Below are 25,996 nucleotides of genomic sequence, written 5' to 3' on the forward strand. Positions count from 1 at the left end.
TTTCTCTTGCTCCCTCTTTAGCCTTTTGTTCCGCTCTCCCATAGAGAAGGTGAACAACGTTCGTGTGTATAACATGCAGTCAGACGGTGCTGAGTGTGCCTGCGTTACCAACACGCGGCGTCCGTTTCATCAGTTAGCGTTCTGAAGCTAATATTTAAAGTTGTAGAAACGTTACAGACCGTAATAAAACACCATAAATGTCGTCAACGATATACGGCAGTTACAACGAACCAGAGGGACACCGCGTATGATGTTTAAAGCGTAAACTGTATGGCGCATACTGCTTCATTTGCCACCACCGTAATACCAGAAATCTGCCGCTTCCGACGTTCTCAGCAAACCTGCGTGATCTGCCGAACGCGTCAAGACCACCCTGCTACCACTAACATTGCAACCGAAACCAGCCGTCATACCAGAACTGGACGGATGGATCTTGACGGTCGCAGCGGTCGACACCCCTTCGGGAGAGGAAAATCAGTTGCGCTGCGCATGCGCTAGAAGTGATGTCACGTGTCTCTCTTTGCCGCCGCCGTGCCGTCTGCTCGCTTCGCCTGCGCTAGCACACAGCGGTTTGTTTGCTTGAGGATGAGATTTGTGGTCTGTGGTAGCGGTGAAGCAACTTTGTATTGTAAAATTGTAAAATGGGCCGCTCTGTTACTACAGATGCAACAAGTGCCAGTCCACTTTTTCTCAGCTGCACCCTCTCAGTTCAGGCAGCAGCAGTACCAGGTGTATGTACATAACTTCCAAGACACACGAGTGCAATTCTGAAGCTGGTAAGTACGTCTCATGCTACACACCATTCGCGTTCAACGCTCTTGTTTTGCGTGTGTTGTAGCAAATGATTCAGTGGCATAAACCGGTAGACTGGTGCGTAATGTACACCCATAGTGCCAAGTTGGACTAATTCTGGTGACGTGTTCGTAAAATCTGTGTAATCGGACTGTCTAATTGTCACCTGTTCCATCTTAACACCGAAGTCGGTATATGAGTAAGAAATATCGTGGTTTCGGCAATTATCAGTAATCTTCCGTTGTGCTTAATGATTCCTATTATTTTGTATTTGTGTTTTTACTCAGAATTATCATTCTATTCTTAACTGGAGCAACAAAATTACCAAACACATGAGGATTGTGTTGAAACTGAGGACATTGCTTATTTTTACTGATTTCAGATTTTCAGCCATGGAGAGAAGAAATGCAGGATGCAGCCAAGAGTCATTTTACTAAAGGCACAGGGGTAAAACGATTGAAAGATGGAGGTTTAAAGTGTTATTATATTTGTAACTGATTGGATGCTTTTATAGAGAGGACACATCAAAGGAAAAGGTCCATCAAATCACAATATTCCGTCAGGCGTGGGGACACCTGCCTTGCTGATATGTCTGCAATGTTCCAAACTGGCAAGGTCTCGTTTGTCTTCCAAGCTTCCTATTATGCACATGATTTTGGGGCTGTCCTACACCCCACTTACAAAAACAGAGGAAGATGTAATAGAGGCAGCCCGTGCAGGGGGGGGGGGGGGGTATATGTTTATTCACACAAAAGGAGATGTCAGCCAGGCAAGTGCCAGCTTGCTACTCCTTAAAAAAAAAAAAACAGGTACGGGAGAAGCCGCGATGGCAACGATGTGCTGCGGGCGTACAGGCACTTGTAAAACACTATGTTGTACTGGAATGTCCTTTTTTACCTTCCAGAAACTATTTGTTTATGTTAGGGAAACTACGTGACGGCATTGCACTCAGCGTACTATGCAGCTCAGTATTCGGGGTGTGCTGGATGGCACGTTTCAAAGGATCCAATTCACCTCACTACAAGGCAGTACCTGTACATCACCATGAGGGACTATAATATATGTTACAGTGAGAGGAAACACGACGACAACCAAACCAGTGTTGCCTTGTTGGTCAGTTCTATCAGAGCCCAAACAAACAGTCCAGTGCTTTCCCTCACACACAAAGGCAAGAAGGATGATCCTACTGTCTTTCAACGAGGAAATACTGACTTGTTGCAAGATGAGGATTTCTTGCTAGTTCTCATGACAGGCATGCAAAAACAGCTGTTAAGGCATTTGGGCACCAACAAAAGTGTGATGAACACAGGAGGAGCAGGAAAGCTAGCTGGTGTTGACTTGATGTTAATGCCGAAGTGTACACTTTCTTTTTACCCGTCTCTCCTTCACTTCGTGTATTAAAGCTTCTTTGCTGGTTCGTGTGTTTGTGTTCGTCTCGTCCTGTGTTCGTCCTGTGCTTTCCCTCAAACTCAAGGCAATGTTAACATCAAAAGAAAAGTGTGCATAGATTCTACACATAGCACCACAGATGGGTCATTCTATGTGATAGTTGTGTACTGCCACTTCATACATTTTGGGTAATGGTTCAGGTGAAACACTTTACAGCCATGCATGCTCTCCTGCATTGACTTTTCAACTGAAGACAATATGCCCCATTTTTAGCTTGGTGTGGGGTATATTACAGTAGGTAAATACATTTAAGTGTGGTGATATACATACACATAACACACATAATTGGCAATTTGTATATCCTATAAAGTGCTCTGACCTGAGAAATCTTGTAGAAAAAATTGTGTTAATATTCTGCCAATAAGAAGTGGAATAAACTTTCCACTCACTGCACTAGGCAGTTTGTTTTATTCCGTGTGTTTATATCTCTCCAGTACTGAGTACTCTCTTGCAATATAACGAGACGACTGCCCCTGACTGATGGTATTGTTTTCTTCAGCTGCAACAGATGCTTTTTACCATGAAAATACTAACATCAGTTGGCATTGCATAAAACCTTGGTGAGCTCAAAGCCGCTGTGTGTATTCTTGTGAATGATTTATCTAAGGAAATGTACACCCTTCCAACATCCATCAGCAAACTCTTCATGACTATATATAATGCATAATTATTTCATTAGATTAAAGGAAAAATATATTGGCATCACACCAGCTCAATTGCCGTCTTTCGTTATCATCAAAAATATGGTGGCCGGGGTACATGACTCTCATCAACATTTTGATAATGTAATTCGCATACAATGCTCAATCATTTTAAAATTCTTCATGCACGTCATTACGCCTTGTATATTCAAGTTGGCTTCTACTTTGTCTCATGCTAGTGTTGGCTATCCGTGCGGTAGCCAGAAAATATTATGGAGGTTCTATGGGGACCTCCCAGATGCACTAGTAAAGGTACGATCTTGGCTATGCAGTGCTAAACCTGCTGTGATACTGCGGAACAAAAATGCCAAACAACTCCGCTTTGTCTCAACAAAGATGCAATGAGTTAAAACGGGTGCAGCTATGTGAAAGCAGCTATGTGTTCGAACAGCTACTGGGAATTCAGAAGATCATACTATGTGCGTGAAAATAACTAGCACAATCACATATGTTTGTATGTTCATGTGTCTTGCCTCAGCAAATGAGTTCCAATGTATGCTTGATTGCATTTATTTAGCATTTGTTACAAGAGAGCAAAAGTCCTCAAGATATTGCAAATCTATATTGTAAATCTACTCAGTATTGGCCAGTTAGATCACACAACATGGTTGATTCATTTTATCAAGCTTTGTTTCACACCTCAAGGAAACGTAGCTCTACGGTAACCTCAGTGAGCCAAACACGCAGTCCAGGTCCAGTTTTGGATATTTTTACTGGTCTCGTTAGCAATACATCGTTCCAAAATACCACAAATTCCAGCTGGACACTATATCAATGAGCCTGTTGCCTTGCACCTCATCGGAGCGGCCCCCTGCTGGCTAGCAGGAAGATATCGAATAAGAAACAGGTGACTGGCTGTTCTGTCCACCTCTCAGTGTGTGTGGCCACTCCTGTTTGCTGCTAGAGTGTCACTCCCATGAAGAAATGCAACACCCTGGTCCTCCATAAACTTTTGTCGCAATCTGTTCGAATATTGATGCACAGATGGTGTGAAGAAAGCCATAGTAGCAGGGCAGTTTTCAACCAGATTCCAAGAGTGTGCCAAGCAGCAGGAAATACACCCAGCCAGAGGATTTCTGTTGAATTCATGTTTAAGGACCTTCACATCTACATCATTTACTCATGAATGCAACACTGTCATTTGACAACACATGACAGTCCATTAATGCTTTGAACATGAATTGAGCTTTACCCTCTGGTTGGGCATGAAACAATGAATCTTTCAACAGCTCATGACCCACAGTTTGAGAAACACTGGTGTACGCATTCGTCCCAACAATAATCTGGCATCCTTCAAAAACACCATCAAACAGGACTTTTCTGCTGATACGTAGGGTGACATGCAATTACTTTTTGATGATTTGCATTTCTCTTTGTTCATTTGCTATTTGTTTCTAATACTTGTCATGTGTTCTTGGTATTTCTGTTCCCCTCAAATTGTGTAGACATTTGCACTGATTGTGTCTTGGACTGTTCAACAGGGCTTGCCCACTATCAGTATCAGTGTATACTGTCATGGAATAACAATAAAAACCTGAAAAAAAAAAAAACATCTGAAGCACATCTGTCTGACTGATTCTTCTAACAACCTCCTGACAAATGCTCGATGAATGATAGTTCATGTCACCACTCCTTGTGGACAGAAACAAGCTGTAACAGGCCGAGGAAGTTTAGATGATGTGGTGAACCTACGAGTTTGTTGTTGCCTTGAATGGGCAATCTCAGAGGTAAAACTTATTTATGTTGACTACTGCCTTCAAAGTCTAACTATAAATTCTTTGTTCTGAACTTGTCTTGGTACACCGGAGTTCACAAGCAAGAGCAGCCTTTTGGGAAGAAATAGGCAGCAAAATCTCAAATTGGAACACTGACCTTACCGAGCAGTGTTTGTTAGTTGTCGGGGTTGTACGATGTGCAGCTTGGTACAAATCTTTACGGACCACCATGGTGTCACACTTCTCCATTGGAGTGACACCCTACCATCAAACAAGAGCGGACGCACATACTGAGAGATAGACCCGTTTCTTATACGATCTTTTGCTGGTAGCTGGCAGGGGACCGCTCCGATGAAGAAAGGCGTAGTGCCGTGAACTTTTGTCTCGGGCTGTACACGCTGTTGTGTTGTACTCATACAAATTCTGAAATGCATGCCACTTCTTAGAGAATCTTTGGAAATTTGAAACCATTATGCCTTAATTGTCAGCTCTGATCATGAGCGAGATGGTAGGGGGCCCCTTAGGAATGTCCCGTTGTGTCCTGGAACCTTGCCAGTCTGGAACAATGCAGACGAATCATCAATGCAGGTTGCCCCATGCCTGACGGAACCTTATGATTTTATGGACCTTTTTCCTTTGACGTTCTCTGTAAAAGCACCCGATCAGTTACAAATATAACAACACTTTAAACCTCCATCTTTCAATCTTTTTACCCCTGTGCCTTTAGTAAAATGACTCTTGGCTGCATCCTGCATTTCTTCTCTCCATGCCTGAAAATCTGAAATCAGTAAAAATAAGCAATGTCCTCAGTTTCAACACAATCCTCATGTGTTTGGTAATTTTGTTGCTCCAGTTAAGAATACAGTATGATAATTCTCAGTAGAAACACAAATACAAAGTAATAGGAACCATTAAGCACAACGAAAGATTACTGATAACTGCCGAAACCACGATATTTCGTACTCATATACCGCGACCAGGTGACAATTAGACAGTCCGATTACACAGATTTCACGAACACGTCACGAGAATTAGTGCAACTTGGCACTATGGGTGTACATTACGCACCAGTCTGCCGGTTTATGCCACTGAATTACTTGCTACAACACATGCAAAATAAGAGCGCTGAACGCGAATGGTGTGTAGCATGAGACGTACTTACCAGCTTCAGAATTGCACTCGTGCGTCTTTCACCTACATTCACCTGGTGCTGTTGCTGCCTGGACTGAGAAGGTGCAGCTGAGAAAAAGTGGACTGGCACTTGCTGCATCTGTAGTAATAGAGCGGCCCTTTTACAATTTTGTACAGACGCCCTCAGCTTTTGAACCGGGAGCATGAAACTCGCAGGCGTTGCTGAAACGTTCCCTCACCTGTTGAACATCGACGGACGAGCGGGACATCCAGCAAGGAACTTGAACGGAATATTTGGCAAAGTTGCTTCACCGCCACCACAAACCACAAACACAAATCTCACCCTCAAGCAAACAAACCGCTGTATGCTAGCGCATGCGCACGCGAAGCGAGCAGACGGCACGGCGGCAGCAAAGAGAGACACGTGCATCCCTTCTAGCGCATGCGCAGCGCAACTGATTTTCCTCTCCCGAAGGCCAAGTGCAGCCGTCGATGCGAGTGGTGACACCTGACGAAGCATCCCAAAACTAACATCCTGCAAAAGTGCGTAATGTGAAACAAGTATGCGTTTTTCGTTTCATTGGCACTGCTGCAAAATGGATTATGCTTTCCCTTCAGCTTCGCTGCCTAATTTGACTGTTGTGCACCGTTCAAACGAACGTAGCGCCACCGCCACTACGCCGCATCTGACAGTAGCCAGAGCCGATTGCATACGACGATAGAAAACGTTGCGAAAAGTGCAGTTTATCTCGATTAGTTACGCAATGTTTCGAAGAAAGCCTCCACTCCCGACACGGCCAACACCACCAACATTTGAAGAGATCCAAGAAGACCTCAACAGTGCACCTGACGATATTGTGTTCACGTTGCTTCCCGACGGCAGCAACTTGGCTGCGGTTGAAGAGTGTGCGTCCGAGGAAGGTGCGCCGAAGAATGCTGATGCAGCTTTCCTCAAAGTAAAACACTTCATGGAAATGAGCGAAAAAATTGCTGGCTTGGCTGAGGTGTTACAGAAAAAGACCGAACACTTGAAAACTGTCAGGGACGATCTGCATAACGAAATAGAACGAGTTAAACACTCTTTACAAAGTGTAAACCCGTCGTCTTCTTAACTATGTTATTGATTGTTGTATGCTCTAAAATGTATTTCCGTGTTCTTAAGTGGTCGTGCTCTATACCACGCGAATGAAATAAATTGTTGCAAAACATTTGCATATATGCTAGAAAGGAGTACAGTGTCGATAGTGTAGATAAATTTATGCACGTCTGGCAGGAAATGTAGCAGTATCACAAAATAGGTATCGTTTTCGTATCACAGGAACATTGGTATATTAACAGCAACTTGAAACACAATCACGAACCACCGCCGCCGCCGCCGTCGAACTTCAGTTTCTTTCGTTGTTGTTCTTGAAGAAAGCGCATAACTTCGGGAGAATGCATAAGTGCCATCTTCTTCTTGTTGAGAACCTGGGCAAGGACGGAGCTTTCTAGGTGTGGGGCACTAACGCCCCGTGGATTCGATTCTTCCGGATTGTCGGCGTCCTCCTTCCGTGCGTCAGAAACAGCTGTTCTCGAAGTACTTGGTGTTGCTCCGTCACCTTCCATTAAGAGCACGATTTTGTAAACTTGTCGCCAATTTCCCTGTACTCAAGGAACGCCCTTCTGTGGCTCACGTAGGCCTAGAATTTCATGCTTCCATCGTATTTCCTACAACCGCCCAAAAACACGGAATCATTCAAACGGCCATGTTGGTGGGCGTCCGCCTCACTAGCGCCATCTTTGCGAAACGTTCCCGCGCAGACGATTTTTGAACACTCTAAACGCTGTGGTTCTTGCTCTCGCGTGTCGAATTTCGTCCAAGCAATAAACGAAGCGTTAAATGGAAAAACCCATGGTTTTTTTTGTTGTTTTTTAGTCCCGACGAAGCAATTAAAGGGAGGTGTACGCTCAACAGTAAAGGCGTTGAAGTGCCCCTCGCGAGAGAGGGAATAACCAGGCACATAAACATTCTTCACTTCGCTTTAAAAGTCTGTATGCAAAAGGACTTATTAGTTGATACTTTCCTTGCAGGTGTCACCACACAACCCATAAAGCTGCAAAGCATATGAAATTATGGTCATGTCAGAGATATAAAAAAATAGCCTTACAAAACCTATCGCTCTTTTCTTCTTTTCCCAAGGGAGCATATTACTTAGATCACAGTGCTTGTGTATCAGCACAGGCCAGACGCCAAAAAATATTTCTAATATACTAGATTTTGCTAACCCATATAATAACAGTTTATTTTGAACGGTGCCTATCAACAACCGTGAGAACGTATTATGAACGCAAGTGTGAAACCATCTAAAAACCGTGGTTCATACAGGTTAGTAGGCAAAGTACAGCTTTTACAATTCTTTCTCTCTGTTTTGAGACAGCAAAGTCAAAAATGTAAAGCATGCAAAAATAAGTTGGTTTCATGACAGTCGCACCAGAAAGTGAACGCACTGCAGTGCTACAACATCAGCAACTCAACATTCGTGTTCCTTCACTTCCACATGTCCTATCACTGCAAACTGACCCCCCCCCCCCCCCAAAAAAAAAAGAGATTGCCAAACACACATACCCCCCCATTGGAAGCTTGGTACCCCTCCCCAGAGGTCATTTCTGGGGAACATTACTGCTGATTTCCCCGTTTGGGATGTAGTACGACTTCTGTTGAATTTCACTGCGAGCTCGCATAAGGGTCACGGATCAAACATTTGTGTCTCATTTGAACTACAACGGCCTCAAAGTTTATTATATAGACTAAGAATTACTATACAGACTTCCTTGTCAGTTATATCACCTACGTAACATCTGTTTTTCTTCTAGCCTTTTTCTTTTCCTCCTCTTCACGTTGTTGCTTCATTTCTTCATCTATCCTTTCTAGTGCTCTGTACACCTGTTCAGATGATAACTAACTGTATTGAGCACTACTTCTGTTATGAATGCAAAGGACTCTTATTTTGATGAAATGTTTACCTTCGATTGGAGATAAAACGACCCTCCCTTCGCTTTGTCATTTACATCAAAAAGATGTTTGTAATTCTTCTGAACCAGTTCTGGATCCAATTTCTCCACATTAAGGATCTGCATAGCTTCCTGAAAGACAAAAAGAAAAAAGGAACCAAGTTTAATGTACTTGTGGCAAATGCAACTTACCAAAACTAGTTCGAAATTGCATTAATTCGTGACTAAATCGCGCTCCCACCTGCAAGCTCAAGCCCAGTTTAGCATTTGCTGCAGCTCTTTGGGCGCCTGCCTTTCCACCCCCTGCTTGTCGAGCTGCTGTTTGGCTCGCTGTGGAAAGAAAACATAACTTTAGCCACGTACATAACTAAATTATATCTTCTGAGGAAAACCAGGCATTCAAGGTTAAACCACGAAACCTACCGGCGTATTCCTGTTGCAGCGCACGACCGAATGCTCGGGCCACGACTTGTGCACCAACAACTATTATCTGAGCCAAGTATTTCGCCTGTATTGAAAAAATCGAGTGACTGTAAAACCACGTGCTGTACTTGGATAATGTGTATCTCATTTCCACGACCCGGCAATCACGGGTACGAGTCCACAACCGAAGACAGCAACTATTGGAAAGAGAATAGTCTGCAAATGTACAGGAAACCAGATACTCACCATCTCTGTTGTGCAATGTGTATCATATTTCCCTCATTTAAATAGAAAGTCAAGAAATACTACGTCTTTCAGTCAGCATACAAGACAAGGAAGCCGCCATGACGGTTTTGATGCTCATGGCAATGGGAAAGCGGAAAGCTACAAGGAAGTGGCCTGGGCCGGCCATGTCCACACGGTGGCCATGGCAATACATTTCAGCGTGCGAAACCGTTCATTGAGTACAAAAGCAGCATGCTTCATAATTTTGGGCGAGCACAAAGAGACAAAGGACGAGTCTGGGCTCAGTCGTGTGTTCTTTGTTTTGTTTCCTTGTTTGTTCCTCAAATTCTGGGACTACGCGTAAATACAATAAAACAACGCAGAGAACGCTCTTGATGAGATTTATTTGTATGGACAAAATATGGAATAATGGACACAAATGTATCACAGGTCACCAAATTTGCATCATGGGAAGTTGACAAGGCAAAACTCCTCATGGATTACCACTCCTATCTTTATACATTTGCTAAAGCTAAATACGCTTCAGCAATTAAACATCTACACTTTGCACTGTTTCTATCGGACACAGTTATCTTGGGCAAAACTACAGCCCGCAATCATTTTCTGCGTCTGTAACCTCTGCATGACTTATGGAAATGAACATTCCATAATTTCTGACAACCAGCTGCGAGCAATTTATTGGAGTTATTGTGAGGATTCTTCGAGTGACTCTGAGGTCTTCTCTGCAGCTGCGGCAGCTGCAGCGGCTGCAATACGTTTTCTTCCCAGCTGGAGAATGAATTGGATGCACACATATGAGCAACATCGTTCTCCCATACATCATTCATCAATGAGAAAAACAAAAGAAAAACCAGAAAGCTGTTGCAGCTACATATCAAATATGTACCACTACTTTGTGCTGCTGTCTCTAGCCCAGCCAGATGCTATGTCATGCCTTGTTTGCACTACTATGACCTACACATAACTGCTGCTGACAGATCGAACCTCACTGAACTATTATAAAATTATTACAAAGCTTATATGTGCCTCTGTACAGTCTACTCCCACTGCAAAAATACTCTGAGTTTCAAAGGCACAGTATGCAAGGTTAAAGGCAGAGACTCAGTATTGCACATTTCAGATTCCTACATGTAATATTAAAGGTATAAAAATAAATTACATATTAAGTATTGTTGGCTGAGCACATTTCACAATGCCATATCCGATTACAAGGTCAGATCTTTCTTCGACTACGAAATTTCTCCCTAGTTCATTAGGTTTGTGCCTGCCAAGCAATGTTATCATCAATTAATGTAATTTTTTTCACAACTCACTTAATGGTTCACCATCAAAGGCACCTATTATATTTACGACATCTACTACCTCCTAGCAGGCATAGCTGGCATTTTAGTGCCCTTACTGCCACTAGCATTCCCAACAGTATCACCCCAATCTTTGGGCTTGTGAGCACCACCAGAGGGCTTTTTGCCCTCTATTTCATTGCTCACATACTCCAGAAGGACGGCCTTCCCTGTCTCGCGTGCGGTCCTCTTTGCGACTGCTTTGACGTGAAGGCTGCGGACATCTTGTGTCGCCAACGCCACGTTGCCCACGGAACACAGTGCATCGGACACAACCTCCGCTGCATCTTTGCCATACCTTGTGTGAGAAAAGAAACAACCGGATTGATTAAAATCGTCAACACACCTTACAAAAAGCAGGCTAGCACCTCAAATTTATTAACCCCAGTTTCATCCAAAATTTTGTGTTACACACAGTGTTTTTAGAACCTCATGTTTTCAGGTTTAGCCTAGTAAAGCCTGTCTTTACCCACCAATTTGCATCGCCGGCACTCATGGTAAAAACCAGAAAGCGTCTAAAACGAAGTTGCTAAAGAACAGATTCAGCCACCAGAAATGCTAAGCGCTCTGCTACAGCTGTACTTCGTGTATTGTAGCCATCCGAAATGTGAGAAACGCTTTTTCTTTACGCTTTCTATTTACTTGCTCGCAGAACTCGTATTGCACAACATACAGCAACGTAGCGAGCGCCTGGGCAACAGGAATGAAGTAGAGAATGAGGAAGCGTAGAGGAGAAGCAAAGCAACAGTTTACAACCAATGAGATGGACACATGGGATATGAAGAGGGGGAGAGAAATCGTTAACCATGTGACCGAATTTTGTCAACCAACGTGTTCGTAGTTGTCAGTCTAGGTTTTAACCAGCGATGGTCGGACCAGTGAGGCGTGAGAGCTACACGTGCAAGTTCAAGCTCATGGCAATCAGCCGTGCCGAGTAACATGGAAATCGTGACGCTGCTCGGCAGTTTTCAGTGAACGGAGCACAACTGGAGGAAACAGAAAGAGAGCATTGTGCCTGCGAAGAAGACCCACACAGCTTTCCGAGACCGAAGCGCGGTAAGTCTCCTAAATCGAAAGTGCCGCTGTGGCCTACATGCACGAACTTAGACAGAGGGGCCTGGCAATGTCATGTGAAAAATAGGAGGAGACGAAATATCGTTGGTTTCCGGGGAGTCTGACACAGATGACTTGGAATGAAGGTGTGGTTTACGTGCCTCAAGTGTGGTGTATTTGGTACAAAATACAACAAACTGGTCATTTTTTTGTAATCATTGCAAATACATTGCTTCAAATTGTGAAGTTCTCATTTGACGCAATGTGGGTCATTCACACAACCATTTCATTGGAGAGTCCAACCTCGATAATACAGAAGACAAATTCCATACAATGAAAAGCACACATATCAATAAATGGCTGAAAGTACTCTCTTTTGTCCCGCTGCAACAGGTTGTGGATGTACCTGCGTACGTATGCAGTGATTCCTTTTTTTTTGTTACAAACAAACAAACCCTCTTTTGCTGTTCCTGTAATTACTAGGAGGGCACTGTACTGCATTACAAAAGAAAGAGTACTCACTTGTGACCAATGATCTGCACACTTCCGTCTGCAAGCGCAGCCGCCAGAATTCCGGAAGCCTTCTCCAGCCCCAGGTACAGAGTTGAAAGACCTGCAGGATTTTAAAGTTTATATTTCTACGAACTACTTCTGCAAAGCAATAGCATGAAACAAGCTGTGTCACCTTGGATTCCTCCCTTCGCAATGGTCAGTACCTCGTTGACAGTGCTGCTCGTTCCCCCACCGCCGCCATCGACAGTTTCACAGGGAAGGATCGGAGGATCACACGTGACTTTCTTCGCCACCTCCTGCGCAAGGACCAGGCTCAAGTCCCCAACCTTGTTCACTGTGGTGTTAAAAGCATATGTTATGTATCAATGCCATTTCTACATGTAGTCCTCTCACACAAGGTTTCTCTGCGTTCAGTCGTGCGTAATCGTCATACCGTGTACAACTAATTCGAGTGTGCACTGCATACGGAAACGAATCCTAACTGGACGTTGGTACGTACGCAAGCAGCACCCAGAGAATTTGTTTCCAGTAATCACGCATTTTATACGAAATGCAGGGCAAAAGAAAGTGTTAGAATGAGGTACAAAGTAACACATGGCTGCCTACAGGTAGAGCCTGAAGTTTTAGGGTTTAACCCGATTGTTCCCCAAATTTGCACCCGGAATTGAAGGATGCCTCTTTAGGGTGCAACCAGATTTTTACCCGGCAAATTGCCCTCATTGAGACATCTGTCGGAATGCACACTAACTTGTGTGGCAGCAAACGCAATTACATCACCATTTGTAGCAAACCAGCTCAGTTAGTTTGAGTAACTGAACCCAAATTTCTCCCCAAATTTAGAGTACTGGAAGTTTTTCCAACTGAATTTGCATGAATTTAGAGCACATGTTTATTTACCAGATTTTTACTCCCTGAATTTATGTAAAGGTTAAACCTGTAACGACGTAAACATTTTTTATTTTCGCCTCCATCATCGCCAGTCTCAACGACCAGTTGAATAACTCTTTGTGCTCGCGCACGCGACAGCTGCTTTACTTGGAACCTCGCCACTCGTGACCCATTTGGTCAGCTCGCTTTTGTGGCCCTACAGAGGCAATCCCTTGAGCCGAGAGCACTGTGGACACTACGACATGGCCAAGATGGCGGACGGGATTAACAGATTTCGCCCAAGTGGGGGCGGAGGATTTCACGTGTCCAACCTAGTTAATGTAACCAATTAGACGGTTGGTTTCACTTTCCTTTGAATGTTTTGATTGGTGCTACCATGTTGGTCGGCAGCGGCCAATTTTGGTCTTCATAAGCGGACACGTGCTAATTTGCGAGAGCCTGAGCTGGGACTTTCACCACCGGAAGGTCTGGGACCTTGTCACCTTCACGTCCCCCCGAGTACTTAACCAGTAAGCCTTTGCCTTGATATGTATATGCCTTGTATATATTTGTATTAAATATTGTTGCTGTTGAGTTATTCTTCTCGTCGGACGTTTCCTGCAAGCAGCTACTCGCAACACATCACCGAACCTCTCTACGGAAAGTAGAAACTTTACTATTTAGAAAAAAATCTTCCCCAAAAACTTCAGGCTCTACCTATAGACTGACATGCAAAAACAAGAAAAGCCAAGACAAAGCTACAGAATGAACCACAGATAAGTGAATTTTATGCAGAAATTCACAAAAATAATTACAAGGCAAGATAAGGAGTGACAGTAATTTTTTCTTTCTTTTGAAATGAAACATCTCCTTGAGTCTGAGGAATCTTTCCGTTCAATCGTATACACCAGCTTGCTTGCCTCCTCTACTTATGTTCAACATTTCTTTCTGCTTTTTTACGAAATTAGCTTCGAGACACCTGTACATGATTTGGGTCCACATGCTGTGCAACGGACAAAAACCCCGCACCTGAGGTAAGTCCTAAGTTAAGTCAGAGATCACAACTGCACAGTAGTTGCAGCAAAGGATAACTAGAGCCTGAAGTTTTCGGGAAATATTTTTTTCTAAATTCGGGGAGTAAAAATCGGGTAAATAAACACGCGCTCTAAATTCATGCAAATTCGGGTGGAAAAACTTTCAGTACGCTAAATTCGGGGTGAAATCTGGCTCAGTTACTCAAAACTAAATGAACTTGTTTGGTACAAATGGTGATTTGACTGTGTTTACTGCCAAACTAGTTAGCATGCATTCCTACAGACGCCTCAGTGAGGGAAATTTGCCAGGTAAAAATCGTGTTTCACCCTAAAGAGGCAACCTTCAATTCGGGGTGCAAATTCGGGAAAAAATCGGGTTAAACCCTAAAACTTCAGGCTCTAAGGATAACCGTATTTACGCGCATATATTTCCCCCACGTATTGAACGAGGCCCCTCAATGGCGCGATGTTTTTGGGTAAAAAATGCGTCTTATATGCAAATAAATACGGCAGTCTTAGTTCCAGTCCCGAAGAATAAGTGATATATGTTTTCAGCAATTCACAAAAATCACACAACGCACAAGTCCATTCGATACAAATTTCCTAGGCTGCGGTTTCTTACCAACGTAGCCGCTGACGCTCCTGATGGAGCCCGTAATCTGTCGAAGAACTTGAAAGCCCACTTTCACTCGTGGATCAACTGGCTGTTGCTCCGGTTTGATGTACTCCTTAAGCTTTTGTACTCCCAGGCCAAGTGCGTGGCAAGTCACTTCAGCACTTTTGCAAATTCCAGCTGACAGACACTGGGACCCTATACGAGAGAAATGGTTGCCCATTTGCAGTTGACAAGTTTTGAAATTATTGAATATATTTTTCAAATATACGTAATATAGGATTCTGAGCTGGGAGCTTTTGCCAACATCGCATGGAATCCAAAGTGTAGCACCTTTGTACAGTGTGTACAGACACTCACACCCAGCTGTCTGAAGAACTGTTAAAACGTAATTGACACTGCATCTCAACCGTCTTAAGATTTGAGTGCAATGCTTTTTGCGAACAAATGCCCACATTGAATTACCAAATGGAATGAGATGACTGAATTTTTAAGCAAATTTGTATCAACCAACATTTTTGCTTTGTAATGGGCGAATATTACACGTCTGATGATGATGATGATGATTCGAGTTTTTGTGGCGCATCGACAACAAACGCCTATTACATGCCTGAAATGTGTATAGTAAATCCAAGTAAACCCCTTCTTGACCTGTACCTGATTATTTATTTATTTATTTATTTATTTATTTATTTTACCCTCAGGGCATACGCATTTCAGAGGGGAGTGGTGTACAGAATGGTTATTGAGCATAGCACATAAATGAAAGACACTAAAGGTTGGCATTTCACACAGCAGTCAATCATTCGAATAGTGCACACATACCGCATTTTTAAACAACTGAGACGAAGAGGTAGCAGTCAGGGAGCCGGGAAGGCAGTTCCAGTCGATCGATGTGCGTGGAAAAAATGAGTCTGAGAAGCCTTTAGTAGAACATCTAGGAATTCCTACTTTTTGTTGATGGCTAGTGCGATGGGAAATATATGTGGGAGAAAGTAAAAAGTGGTTACGTAGCCGACCGTTGTGATAATATATTTTGTGAAAGAGGCATATGCGGGCAATTTTACGACGTATGGCGAGGTCGGGAAGATGGAGTGTGGATTTCATAGAAGATACACTGGACCGTTGATGATAGTTACCGCAGATAAAGCGAACTGCTCTCCTCTGTATGTTTTCAATAGAATCTACAAGTACGCTCAGACCTGGATCCCAGACCGAGGCTGCGTATTCAAGTTTGGGCCTAACGACAGATTTATAGAGCGTTAGCTTGAGGTCCAGTGGTGCTTGACTAAAATTACGTCTGACGTAACCAAGAGTACGATGGGCATTATTTGTTATATAATTAATGTGAGCATGCCATGAGAGGTCACTAGTGATAAGGACCCCCAAGTACTTATAACACTGAACTTGCTCAAGTGGGACGTTCTCTAGTAGATACAGAGGATGACGTTCGAAGTTCCGAGAAATTCGCATGTGCTTGCACTTACCGATATTAAGTTCCATATGCCATGTCTTGCACCATGTTATTATGTTATCTAGATCTGATTGTAATAGGGTAATATCTGAGATGTGAGAAACTTTCCTGTAAACGACACAGTCGTCTGCGAATAAGCGAACAGATGAAGACAGTACAGATTGCGGCATGTCGTTAATATAGATTAGGAAGAGAAGGGGACCGAGGACTGAACCTTGTGGCACACCGGATAGTACAGATGTTAAGCTAGAATTTGTGTCGTTAACTGTGACATATTGGCTGCGGTCAAGCAAAAAAGAATGAATCCAAGATAGGACGTATGTGTCAATATTGAGTGTACTTAGTTTATGAAGTAGTAATCTGTGAGAAACCTTGTCGAATGCTTTAGAGAAATCAAGAAAAATACAGTCAGTCTGGAATCCACTGTCAAGGTTCGAACTCAAGTCGTGTACAAAACATACGAGCTGAGTTTCACAGGAAAATGATTTACGAAACCCATGTTGGCTGTCATGAAAAAAAGAGTTAGAATCAAGAAACTGAAATAAATGTGTACATATGATATGCTCCATAACCTTGCAAGGAATGCTAGTTAATGAGATGGGACGGTAGTTAAGTGGAGAGCTTTTATCACCGTGCTTATGAAGGGGAACTACCTTCCCAACTTTCCAGTCGTTAGGCAACAATCCTTGTTCAAGAGACTGCTTGAAAATCATTGACAGAATAAGCGATGAATAACATGACGTATTCTTTAAGAATTTAGATGTTATGAAGTCAGTACCACAACTGGATGAGATCTTCAGAGAGTCAATAATACTTTCAACACCACGACAGTCAAATACAATTGGGTCCATAGGAATGTAATTGGTAGGTAGCAGGGGGGGATAAGAAAATACAGTGGAGCTAGAGAAGGAGCTTACAAAAGCATTATTGAATGCCTCAGCACACTGAGAATTAGTTAAGTCATCACCGGATGAGTTACGCAGAGCAATGAAAGAGTCCCGATTTTTGTCTTTATTGACAAGATTCCAAAATTGACGTGGATTAGTCCTAAGCATGTGGGGAAGAGACAAGCTGTAAAAACGGGATTTAACTTCTTCCGCAGCCTTCTTATATTCTGAGGCAGCCGCATGGTATCTACCCCACTTGAGGACGTCCTGAGTAAATTTTGCGGCGCGGAAAAGTCGCTTCTTTTTACTGCAAAGCCTTCGGAGCGCTGTATTGTACCAAGGGGAGCGTGACTGACAGGATAGTCTCACGCGAGGTATGTACCTCTCGACGAGTACAGCAACTTTGTTTTTAAAAAGTGTCCAATTACATTCCACAGAACGAGAGTAAAAGTCGTGCACAAAGGTGTCCAAAAAAGAGCATAACTCGCTATTAATTGTGGTGAAATCCGCTTTCTTGTAATTCCTTATATATTTAATTCTTTTCTGCGACTGTGGCGCTGGGAAATTAAGGTAGAAGTGAATGATTGAATGATCACTTAGCCCAGGTACAATGGTTATATCTGAAACGATGTCGGGCTCTGTGGTCAGAACAAGGTCTAGTGTATTTGCACAAGAAGTTGTAATCCTTGTTGGGCCATCAATCAGCTGATAAAGATTGAAATCTCTGCAAACATTAACAAACGCGTCACATTCGCGAGACATTGGGGAAATTTCTATATGAGGATGCCAGGTAATATAGGGATAGTTAAAATCGCCCACTAACAAAACTGCATATGTAGGAAATTATTATGAAGTTATTGTTATTGAAGTTATTATTATATGAAGAATTATTATGAAGTTATTATGAAATTATATTATTATGAAGATTTGATGTGCAAGCGTGCTTTATCTTCTTTCTACCCTCAAATTTTGATGAAAGAAAAAAAGACGACAACATCTTCGAATGTTTCAGCGAATGTTTCATCAGTGAATGTTTCATGCGCTTCCAATCCATATGTGACGTGATAGTTACCTGCAATGAGGCTTTCTGAAACCTTTTGGCCAAATGTAGGTTCTGCCCCAGGAATGATGAGTGGTTCAATCTTAATGGCTGTCAGGTTCTCCATCAAAGATTCGAACAAGATCTGGGTTTCCGTGCTAGTGTCAGAAGGTAGCAGGATTCCAACTGCAGCTCCTAAGAATAGTGAAACATCACAATGAAGGAGGTGTTCGTGTCCTTATTCAAAAAGGACCAGCGCACTTAGTTTCTGTATGCGCCATGGCATATAGTAGCTGCCGAATTAACAGATTTTCTCGCCAAAACATGAATGTGCCACAAGAGGGGAAGAAAGCAATGTACTGCCATGTGGATAAACGCAAAGATCTACCTTGTTTGTCAGCGTCTATGTCTGGAAACATGTATGCCCCAAAGCCTGTCCGAAGTGCGGGTGCTTGACCGGGCAACAACGGGTAGATCCAGGAGCCAGCTTGCAGCCAAGATAAGCGCCGCTGGATAGCTTTGTCAGGCTCATCTTTTAGCCGGTATACGGTAAGGTCTGAAGGGCTCGATGGAGAGCCAACTTCGCCGGTGGGCGATACATAGAACACCTAAAAGATAAGGCTACCGGAAATTAGACTTGCAAGGCCAATACCTAAGCGCCATGAGGAATTGTTGAGTAAGAACACGAGTTGAGAACGAGGGGTGAGACGACAAAATTATGTCAGAATGAGTGTGGGATCGGTTTTGTTCAGTAGCGTAAATATTGCGAAAACAACAACAACAACAACTTTATTTTAAAGATGATGAATGGGGAGTTTCATCGCCAGGGGCGATACTCTACCCCACTGCTGATGGTGATGCGGAGAATGAAATAATGAGCCCCTTCACAATAAGGTTCGAAGTCCTCCGGTGTCCAAAAATGTCAAACGAGTTTTGAGGGCACAGCGTTGCTGGGCTGGATTTTGCCAAGGACCAAGCAATTTTGAGAGAGAGAGAAAGAGAGAGAGGGGGGAGGAGAGTCCAGCTGGTTAAGAGACCCGGAAAGTGCAGTTCGGGAAGGTTCGTAGTGTGGGCAATGAAGAAGAGTGTGCTCTAGATCTTCTACAGCACCAAAGTATGCATTAGTACCAAAGTGTACTAAGGCATACACAAACAGCACCAGAATAAACTCTGCTCCATGGGTTGGTTTAACTTAGTGAAATTCATTCGATGCAAATTGCAATTTTCCTGTAATTTCCCGTCGTGGTTAACACTTCATGTGACCCTAAATAGAAAAATGACTGCAAAATGAAAATTATTCTGTTCAGAGTAATTAATAACAGAGGCGCTTCTTTGCGCTCGGAACAATAGAAAAATAGTGTAGTCACGGTTAAAGGTACATTACCTGAACCCCACGTGGCACGTACATCAGCACTTCTGCAGTGACTCCCCCATTCAATGTGACGTCGACGCATGAAATTCCTGCAATTGCATCCTCGTAGGAAGGTGGATTGTCCGTCATGGTCTCGCCGCTTCTTTCTCCGTTTGCAGCTCTCATCCTGATTTCCACCTCAGTCTTCACCCTCAGCATCTTGTTCTGCATCTTGCGTGCGTTGTCCCACTGCGGACCAGCCCTGCCATCGCAGGAAATCTGCAGGGCCTGGTCCAAGCGCTCCAGTCCCCTGCGATAAGTGTCCCCAGCAAGAGTCGTTTGTCCGCACTCTTCGCAGCTCAGTCCTTGTGAAATGTACAGGAAGGCTTCATCGTGAGCTTTTTGCAGTGTTTCCAAGTCTCGTTTGTCTTGGGACGCTGAGTGCTGTGCTGGCTGCATGTCTTTGCCTGCGAAAATTCACATGTTTGTTTATTTATTTTATTTATTTATTTATTTATGCGAATACCTCAAATGCCCGAGAGGGGCGTTACATGAGGGGTGTGTGAACGAATAATACAACAAGAACTATACATCACATAATGAATATATTAATATAAACTAGCACGCGAGGTTACATATGTTCAGTAACACACAAACAAAATAATACATGTGATACTATACATGTACATGTAAAATAATACATGTGATACTGATAATACATACATACATACATGTGAATGCTTTCTGAAGTTGTATTAAGGTGATGAATTGTTCCTACACTTCCTAAAGGGCTGTATCACTAGCTGTCTTTGACTTAGAAGCGCTTTGTGAGCTACTGCAAGCAGTGCAAGATCCCGATTCAGCAGACGTCTAGCCTTTGCGCTACATTTCACAATACGTGTGCCACAGGAGTGCAGCAGGGGTCACAAAAATACAGCACCTGCTTCTGCGTTTGTGCAGCATTCTGTGCACCAGTGCTTGAGGCAATATGTTACCGTTAATCTGGTGTCGAGATCGCTCCTCGAATCAATTAATAAACTCTCCAAGCTTGTCACTCACAGAAGACACCTCTGATAAATGATCTAAGGCTTACACTTTTCTATTTGACTAAGGTTTGGTGTACCTTGAACGAACACATCACATGTTGTGCTCATGATTTGCACACTTTTACAATACACCATGCACTTTTTGACAAGTCGAAGACCAGCTAATGACAAGGTGGTATCGAAACAAAGAAGTTATCTTCTAGGTTTTCGTTAGTACACAGCTTTACACAAGTTGCAGGACCCGAACCACAAGCTCTTCAGCCTGGGATTTTCCCGGACAACCTCCCCCCAGAGATCTTACAACCCACTCCTCATCCCGGCAAAAATACCTGCCAGAAAGACAAAAAAAAAGAAAATACGGAAAGATAGCAGATACTGATGACATCCCCCGCCCCCCCTTACGGAATTTCATACACCCCTGAGATGAAGAAGGCCCTGAGCAAATCCCTGTCAAAGCAGATAGAAAAGGCAATAAGGCAGCGTTGACGGCAAGACCATAAAATGGGGTGAAAGGTCCTTAGCAAACATTGTCACAGGCGCGGAAAACTATCCACAAACACAGCTGTCAAGTAAAGCGCGTAGCTGTCATTGACTGCCTCCATAAATGCCATAAGAACTGTGAAGAAAATTCGGTCTCAAATTCTTGCACGACGCAACATAGTAACGTGAAAATATTGCCATAAAAGTATTTCTGCCGAACGTTCTATATGGTTTTATCGAAGTACGCTGTCATTCATTCGGTTACGTGAGTGCTCAAATTACTGTTACTCCCCGCTAACATACCTCTGTCTCTGCTACACAGCCTCAACCTAGAGGAATTTATATTACTATAACGTAAAGGTCACACGTTTTTATTTGCCTACTGACATGGAATAACACAAGGTACTTACTCGGAGAACAGCACCTAACGTCCCCCAAAATCCCACCGATTTGGACGATTTCGATGATTTCTTCCACTTGTCACTTGGTTAGCTATGTAGCCTAAGCCATGCTGTAAGCCGCAAAGTGTTCGTCGTAATCACTGATCTCTAGAGATCAGTGGTCGTAATCATGGTCCGAAATACATGCAGCAGGAAGCTAAAGAATCATTTCCACACCTTTCATCAAGGCATTAAACAATGCTCGACAATACTAAAATAATGTTTGCATAATGCTTCAAAAACGTATTCTATAAAAAAATTGTAGCGATCCATGTAGCCAATCGGCCAACCTAAGCTGGAGTCAAGAGCAAGCCAAAGAAATCCATTCATTTCAGCAAAACTGCAGCAAAATAATCGCTGAGGTACCGACAGTGCAGAGTATTTTTTGCCATTCAGCTACTATTCCCTATGACAGTTGAACGGAACATGTCCACAAAGGTAGCTGTAGTCACTGGTGGCAACAAAGGGATAGGTTTTGCCATTGTAAAACTGTTATGTCACAAGTTCGACGGGCATGTCTACCTGACAGCACGCAACAAAGATCGCGGGAAAGCTGCCCTAGAGCAGCTTAAGAAACTCGGACTTAATCCTAGGTTTCACGAGCTCGACATTGACGACGTGGTCAGCATTTCTAGGCTGCACGATTTCCTGAAAGATACTTACGGCGGCCTGGACGTTCTTGTCAACAACGCTGCTTTAGGATACCACAAAGACGACTCCGGCTTTCTATACCACCAGCAAGTGGAGCAAATCGTTCGAACAAACTACTTTTCAGTGGTCAATGTTTGCAACCATCTGTTTCCTATTCTTCGTCCTCATGCACGCATTGTCAACGTTAGCAGTTCAGCTGGCATGCTGAAAAGGATACCGGGCGAAGAAATTCAAAGCAAGTTTATCGCAGCCGATACAGTGGAAAAATTAAGTGAACTAATGAAAGCCTACGTTGCTGACGTTAAGGCCGGAAGCCACATGCAAAATGGCTGGGGGGATCAGCCATACATAGTGTCGAAGGTTGGGCTAACTGCACTCACTTCGATTCAGCAGCGAGCTTTTAGCGAGGACGTGACAAGACCAGATATTGTGGTGAATGCTGTGCATCCTGGTAGAGTGCAAACAGATATGAGCAATCACAAAGGAAACATGACCACAGATGAAGGAGCCGAGGCACCTGTGTTCCTAGCGCTATTACCTATGAATAGTGAGTCCCCTAAGGGGCACTTTGTCTGGAGTGACAAAAAAATAGTTCCTTGGGACGGTCCACGACCAGACAGTTAAATCTCTGTCCATGAGGCTATGTAGTTGGACAATAAATGCTCTTAATACTGTTGGTCACACAATAATGTGCAAATGCGTTTGCAAAAAAGTACATGTAATTGTATGTACACACTAATACAGTATTCCTTCGGCATGTGGGTACGGTCACGTTGTTCAGACGGGTTGCTGCGTTGATAGAATCGCAGAACATGAAAATAACTACGGAAATGCTTTGAATGTTATGTAGTCTGTCTAGCCACACCAAATTTCGCAGCACTGCTACCCCATCTTCACAAAAGTAAATCCCTTCTTATTCTGTAAAAACTAGCCGTGCTCAAATATTCAAATTTTTCAAACACCGAAGCAAATAATTTTTTTTCTGATTTGATTTCCAAATTGAATACAGAATCCTATATTCAAACTGAACTTATGTTTCTTCATAACTGAATATATTAGAATACGAAGCACCACATGCAAGGCCAAGAACAGCACAAGGGAGGGTGTTAACACAAAGTGGACATTACTTCATATTGATTTGTACTTGATTTGGCTGTGTATCCGTCGAGTCAGTCCTGTCCTGTTCTTCCCTGTCCTGGAACCACCACCAGGTAGCTTGCATACTGTTACTACGTTCTACAAACGTCCAGCCTTTTCTGCAAAGACCTTTTCTGCCTTCCCATTTGTGTAGGGAACATGAGTGCCCTGCTGATGCATCGCAAAACTATTTCTAAGCAGCAGCTATGTTTACGTGCAATACGTACTGCTTTAAATCTGCCACCCACAGCATTGCCCACGTATTTTTGTGAATTTGAGCAGGACTCCAGCATATCTGTCTTTCCCTTTCAACGTTGCACACCCACATTGCTGCTGCTCCATTGGGGTGGTGGATTACAACACCGCAACATTTCTCTCAGTTTTCCTACATCACATCGAGAACATTTCGGTACCCTTCCATAACAGTCCGTTCGAACGGCACCTCTTCCGATCTACACAAAATAGATAAAACTGGTCATTTCCAGAAGATTCTATAGTATGCTTAGACCCTGAAGTTTTAGGGTTAAATCTGATTTTCCCCCGAATTTGCACCCCGAATCGAGGTTCACTGGTTTAGGGTTAAACCCTATTTCTACCCGCGAAGCCGCACCTAAGCTAGGCACCTCACGGCAATGACATACTAATTTTTCACAAAATACACGGTTGATCTCAACGTCTGATACTCCGGATAGGCTGTACAACGAACGTTTGTTCGACAATAGAGCCAGATTTATCCCCAAATTCAGTCTGATGGTAATTTTTCCGCCTGAATTTGCATGAATTTTCGACATCAAGTGATTGACCTGAATTTTACCCCCCGAATTTGGAAAAAAATAAAACCCGAAAACTTCAGGGTCTAAGTATGCTCATGCATTGCAAGAAAGAAACATCAAGTCATGCCACTTGTTTGATCTTTTTCTTTTATTCCACCCTAATTACCAGATCTTGATCTCTGGTAGCATCAACTTGTCTTTTTGTGCTCAACACCACTCTGCAATGGTGGCAATGCAAAATGGCAGTGGCTACAACTACGTCGTACACAGCGCTTGCATCACGACAGAAATATGCTCACCATCAAACACCAAGCTCTCGCTCACTGGCAAGCAGGGAACCCCAGAGACATGTCAGTTTCCAAAGCACTCTTATCCGAATGGATCATGCCACCTCCGTATTCCTAGCTTCTTTTAACTTCTCCGTCGTTAATTCATCAGTGTTTGCTAAATAGCCTTCAGAAATAAGAACCCTTTAACGAAGAGGATATTTTGCAGCGGGGTGAAACATAAAAAGGGAAAATACTGCAGAGGTAGAACGCAGACGTTCAACGGGGTGTGCCTCCTTTGTTCGTTAACATGCTGAAGCTGTTCAACATCTCCACTAATGATATTTAAAAAAAAAAAAAGAAACGATATCGATGTTGCAAAATTAATGAAATTATCACAGCCAAAAAACAAAGAAACCATGCCTAGCAGTTCAAATGAAAGACGTGTGCATTTCCTATCAGACATTGCGCCAGATGGGAAAATGGGACTGTGCGCCACACTACACCGACGAGGTGCTAACGAAAAAAAGCTTCAATTTTTACAGCGATGTCGCCTCGTCCGAAATGCTGTCAATACTATTTCTGATGCGACCAACGGTGGCTAAGTAGTAACCGATCTACAAACGTGTGCCATGGAAACGTTAAAAGAAAGTGGCCAAGCCAAGCCAAGTGCTCAGATGGGTCCCTTATCCTGCCAGCCAAGAGGCTTTTCTTGTTCAATCTTGCATTCACTGGGTGGGTCTGCGGTGGTCTGTGTTGGCTGGGCATCCGAGGAGTTGCCCTGAAAGAGGCTGTAGCCCCAGGGCTGACCAATGGGGGTGACTCTTGCTGCTGAATGCTGGGTCCATATGCTCTGAGGAAAGGAGAAGGTGGACGTCCCGGTCGTAGAGTTGGCCTATCAGGTGTAATATTATAATCGTTACAGGTACATATTTACAGCAGGTTTTGTTTTTTTCCATGTTTGATCATTACAAAAGATATGCCATGCTGTTACACAATAAACAAAAAATTTCCCTCCCAGGTTTTTTTTTTTTTTTCCTTGGCTGTTAGCAGCTTTGATCAGTTTCGGGAAATATTTTTTTCCCAATTCGGGGGGTAAAAATCGGTTAAAAAACCTGACATAAACCCCGATTTTTGACCGCCCCCTCTCCCCCAATTTTCAAAAAACATAGAACCCAAAGACACAGGGCCCTAAAAGTATAGTATAAAATGCTCACCTCAACGGCGAAGCTCGCCAAGTGGTCAGACACATCTTGATCAGGCGTATCAATGCCAAGCAAGGATACCATGTTTGCCATAGACTCCGTTGGAGAAGTGTCAACCGGTGTTATTCCAGGCTGGCTGGTCTCCGCTAAGCTTGGAGTGGTCCACCACGATGAGCCCCACACTTGATGCGGTGTTGGATCCCAACGTGAGCTGTGATCCTGCATAATGAGAGAGATTGGAAGTCTCACAAAATACAACTGTACATATGAGGAGAGCCTGAAGTTTTAGGGTTTAACCCATGTCTTTCAGAATTCGCACCCCAAACTGAGGGTTGCCGCTTTAGGGTGAAACCCAATTTTTACCCGTCAAATTGCCCAC

At 43.3% G+C, this 25,996-nt stretch overlaps 5 protein-coding genes and 1 long non-coding RNA gene across 9 annotated transcripts in view; 3 read left to right on the forward strand and 3 right to left on the reverse strand.

Moving 5' to 3' along the window:
* The first annotated feature begins 546 nt into the window (after window positions 1-546).
* LOC135394722 (uncharacterized) lies at window positions 547-2,209 on the forward strand. Its single transcript, XR_010422961.1, has 2 exons — window positions 547-776; window positions 1,175-2,209. It is a non-coding gene; the product is annotated as an uncharacterized LOC135394722 (long non-coding RNA).
* Window positions 2,210-6,552: 4,343 nt separating this feature from the next.
* On the forward strand, window positions 6,553-6,900 carry LOC135395931 (UPF0449 protein C19orf25 homolog). The gene has a single exon (XM_064627018.1). It carries the CDS (start codon window positions 6,553-6,555, stop codon window positions 6,898-6,900), a length of 348 nt encoding a protein of 115 aa, XP_064483088.1.
* A 1,636-nt stretch (window positions 6,901-8,536) lies between these two features.
* LOC135394726 (mitochondrial import inner membrane translocase subunit TIM16-like) lies at window positions 8,537-9,578 on the reverse strand. Its single transcript, XM_064625619.1, has 5 exons — window positions 9,449-9,578; window positions 9,203-9,287; window positions 9,021-9,109; window positions 8,792-8,911; window positions 8,537-8,711 (listed from the first exon to the last, which is right to left on the reverse strand). Exons 1-5 carry the CDS (start codon window positions 9,449-9,451, stop codon window positions 8,616-8,618), a joined length of 393 nt encoding a protein of 130 aa, XP_064481689.1. The 5' UTR covers window positions 9,452-9,578; the 3' UTR covers window positions 8,537-8,615.
* A 233-nt stretch (window positions 9,579-9,811) lies between these two features.
* LOC135394723 (spartin-like) lies at window positions 9,812-22,343 on the reverse strand. 3 transcript variants are annotated; one of them, XM_064625616.1, is made up of 9 exons: window positions 22,249-22,343; window positions 19,653-20,086; window positions 18,657-18,876; window positions 18,302-18,463; window positions 14,878-15,066; window positions 12,527-12,688; window positions 12,364-12,454; window positions 10,940-11,086; window positions 9,812-10,216 (listed from the first exon to the last, which is right to left on the reverse strand). In XM_064625616.1, exons 2-9 carry the CDS (start codon window positions 20,076-20,078, stop codon window positions 10,045-10,047), a joined length of 1,569 nt encoding a protein of 522 aa, XP_064481686.1. In that variant the 5' UTR covers window positions 20,079-20,086; window positions 22,249-22,343; the 3' UTR covers window positions 9,812-10,044. The 3 variants fall into 3 exon arrangements, with proteins under 3 accessions (XP_064481686.1, XP_064481685.1, XP_064481687.1); XM_064625615.1 differs by lacking the exon at window positions 22,249-22,343 and adding an exon at window positions 21,556-21,683; XM_064625617.1 differs by lacking the exon at window positions 22,249-22,343 and adding an exon at window positions 21,556-21,682 and having other exon boundaries at window positions 10,051-10,216; window positions 10,936-11,086.
* LOC135394725 (carbonyl reductase [NADPH] 1-like) lies at window positions 21,879-22,912 on the forward strand. Its single transcript, XM_064625618.1, has one exon. It carries the CDS (start codon window positions 21,994-21,996, stop codon window positions 22,858-22,860), a length of 867 nt encoding a protein of 288 aa, XP_064481688.1. The 5' UTR covers window positions 21,879-21,993; the 3' UTR covers window positions 22,861-22,912.
* A 1,363-nt stretch (window positions 22,913-24,275) lies between these two features.
* Window positions 24,276-25,996, reverse strand: part of LOC135394727 (transmembrane protein 131-like) — a 36,477-nt gene continuing 34,756 nt past the window's right edge. Inside the window, exons 28-29 of one of the 2 annotated variants that reach the window (XM_064625622.1) lie at window positions 25,630-25,836; window positions 24,276-25,265 (exon numbers count right to left, since the gene is read on the reverse strand). In XM_064625622.1, coding sequence (XP_064481692.1) covers window positions 25,086-25,265; window positions 25,630-25,836 — 387 coding nt within the window. In that variant the 3' untranslated portion in view covers window positions 24,276-25,085. Of the gene's footprint in view, window positions 25,308-25,629; window positions 25,837-25,996 lie in introns of both variants that reach the window. The other variant, XM_064625620.1, reaches the window with a different exon arrangement.

Source organism: Ornithodoros turicata, chromosome 5, assembly GCF_037126465.1.
Source record: "Ornithodoros turicata isolate Travis chromosome 5, ASM3712646v1, whole genome shotgun sequence".
Classification (NCBI taxonomy): domain Eukaryota; kingdom Metazoa; phylum Arthropoda; class Arachnida; order Ixodida; family Argasidae; genus Ornithodoros; species Ornithodoros turicata.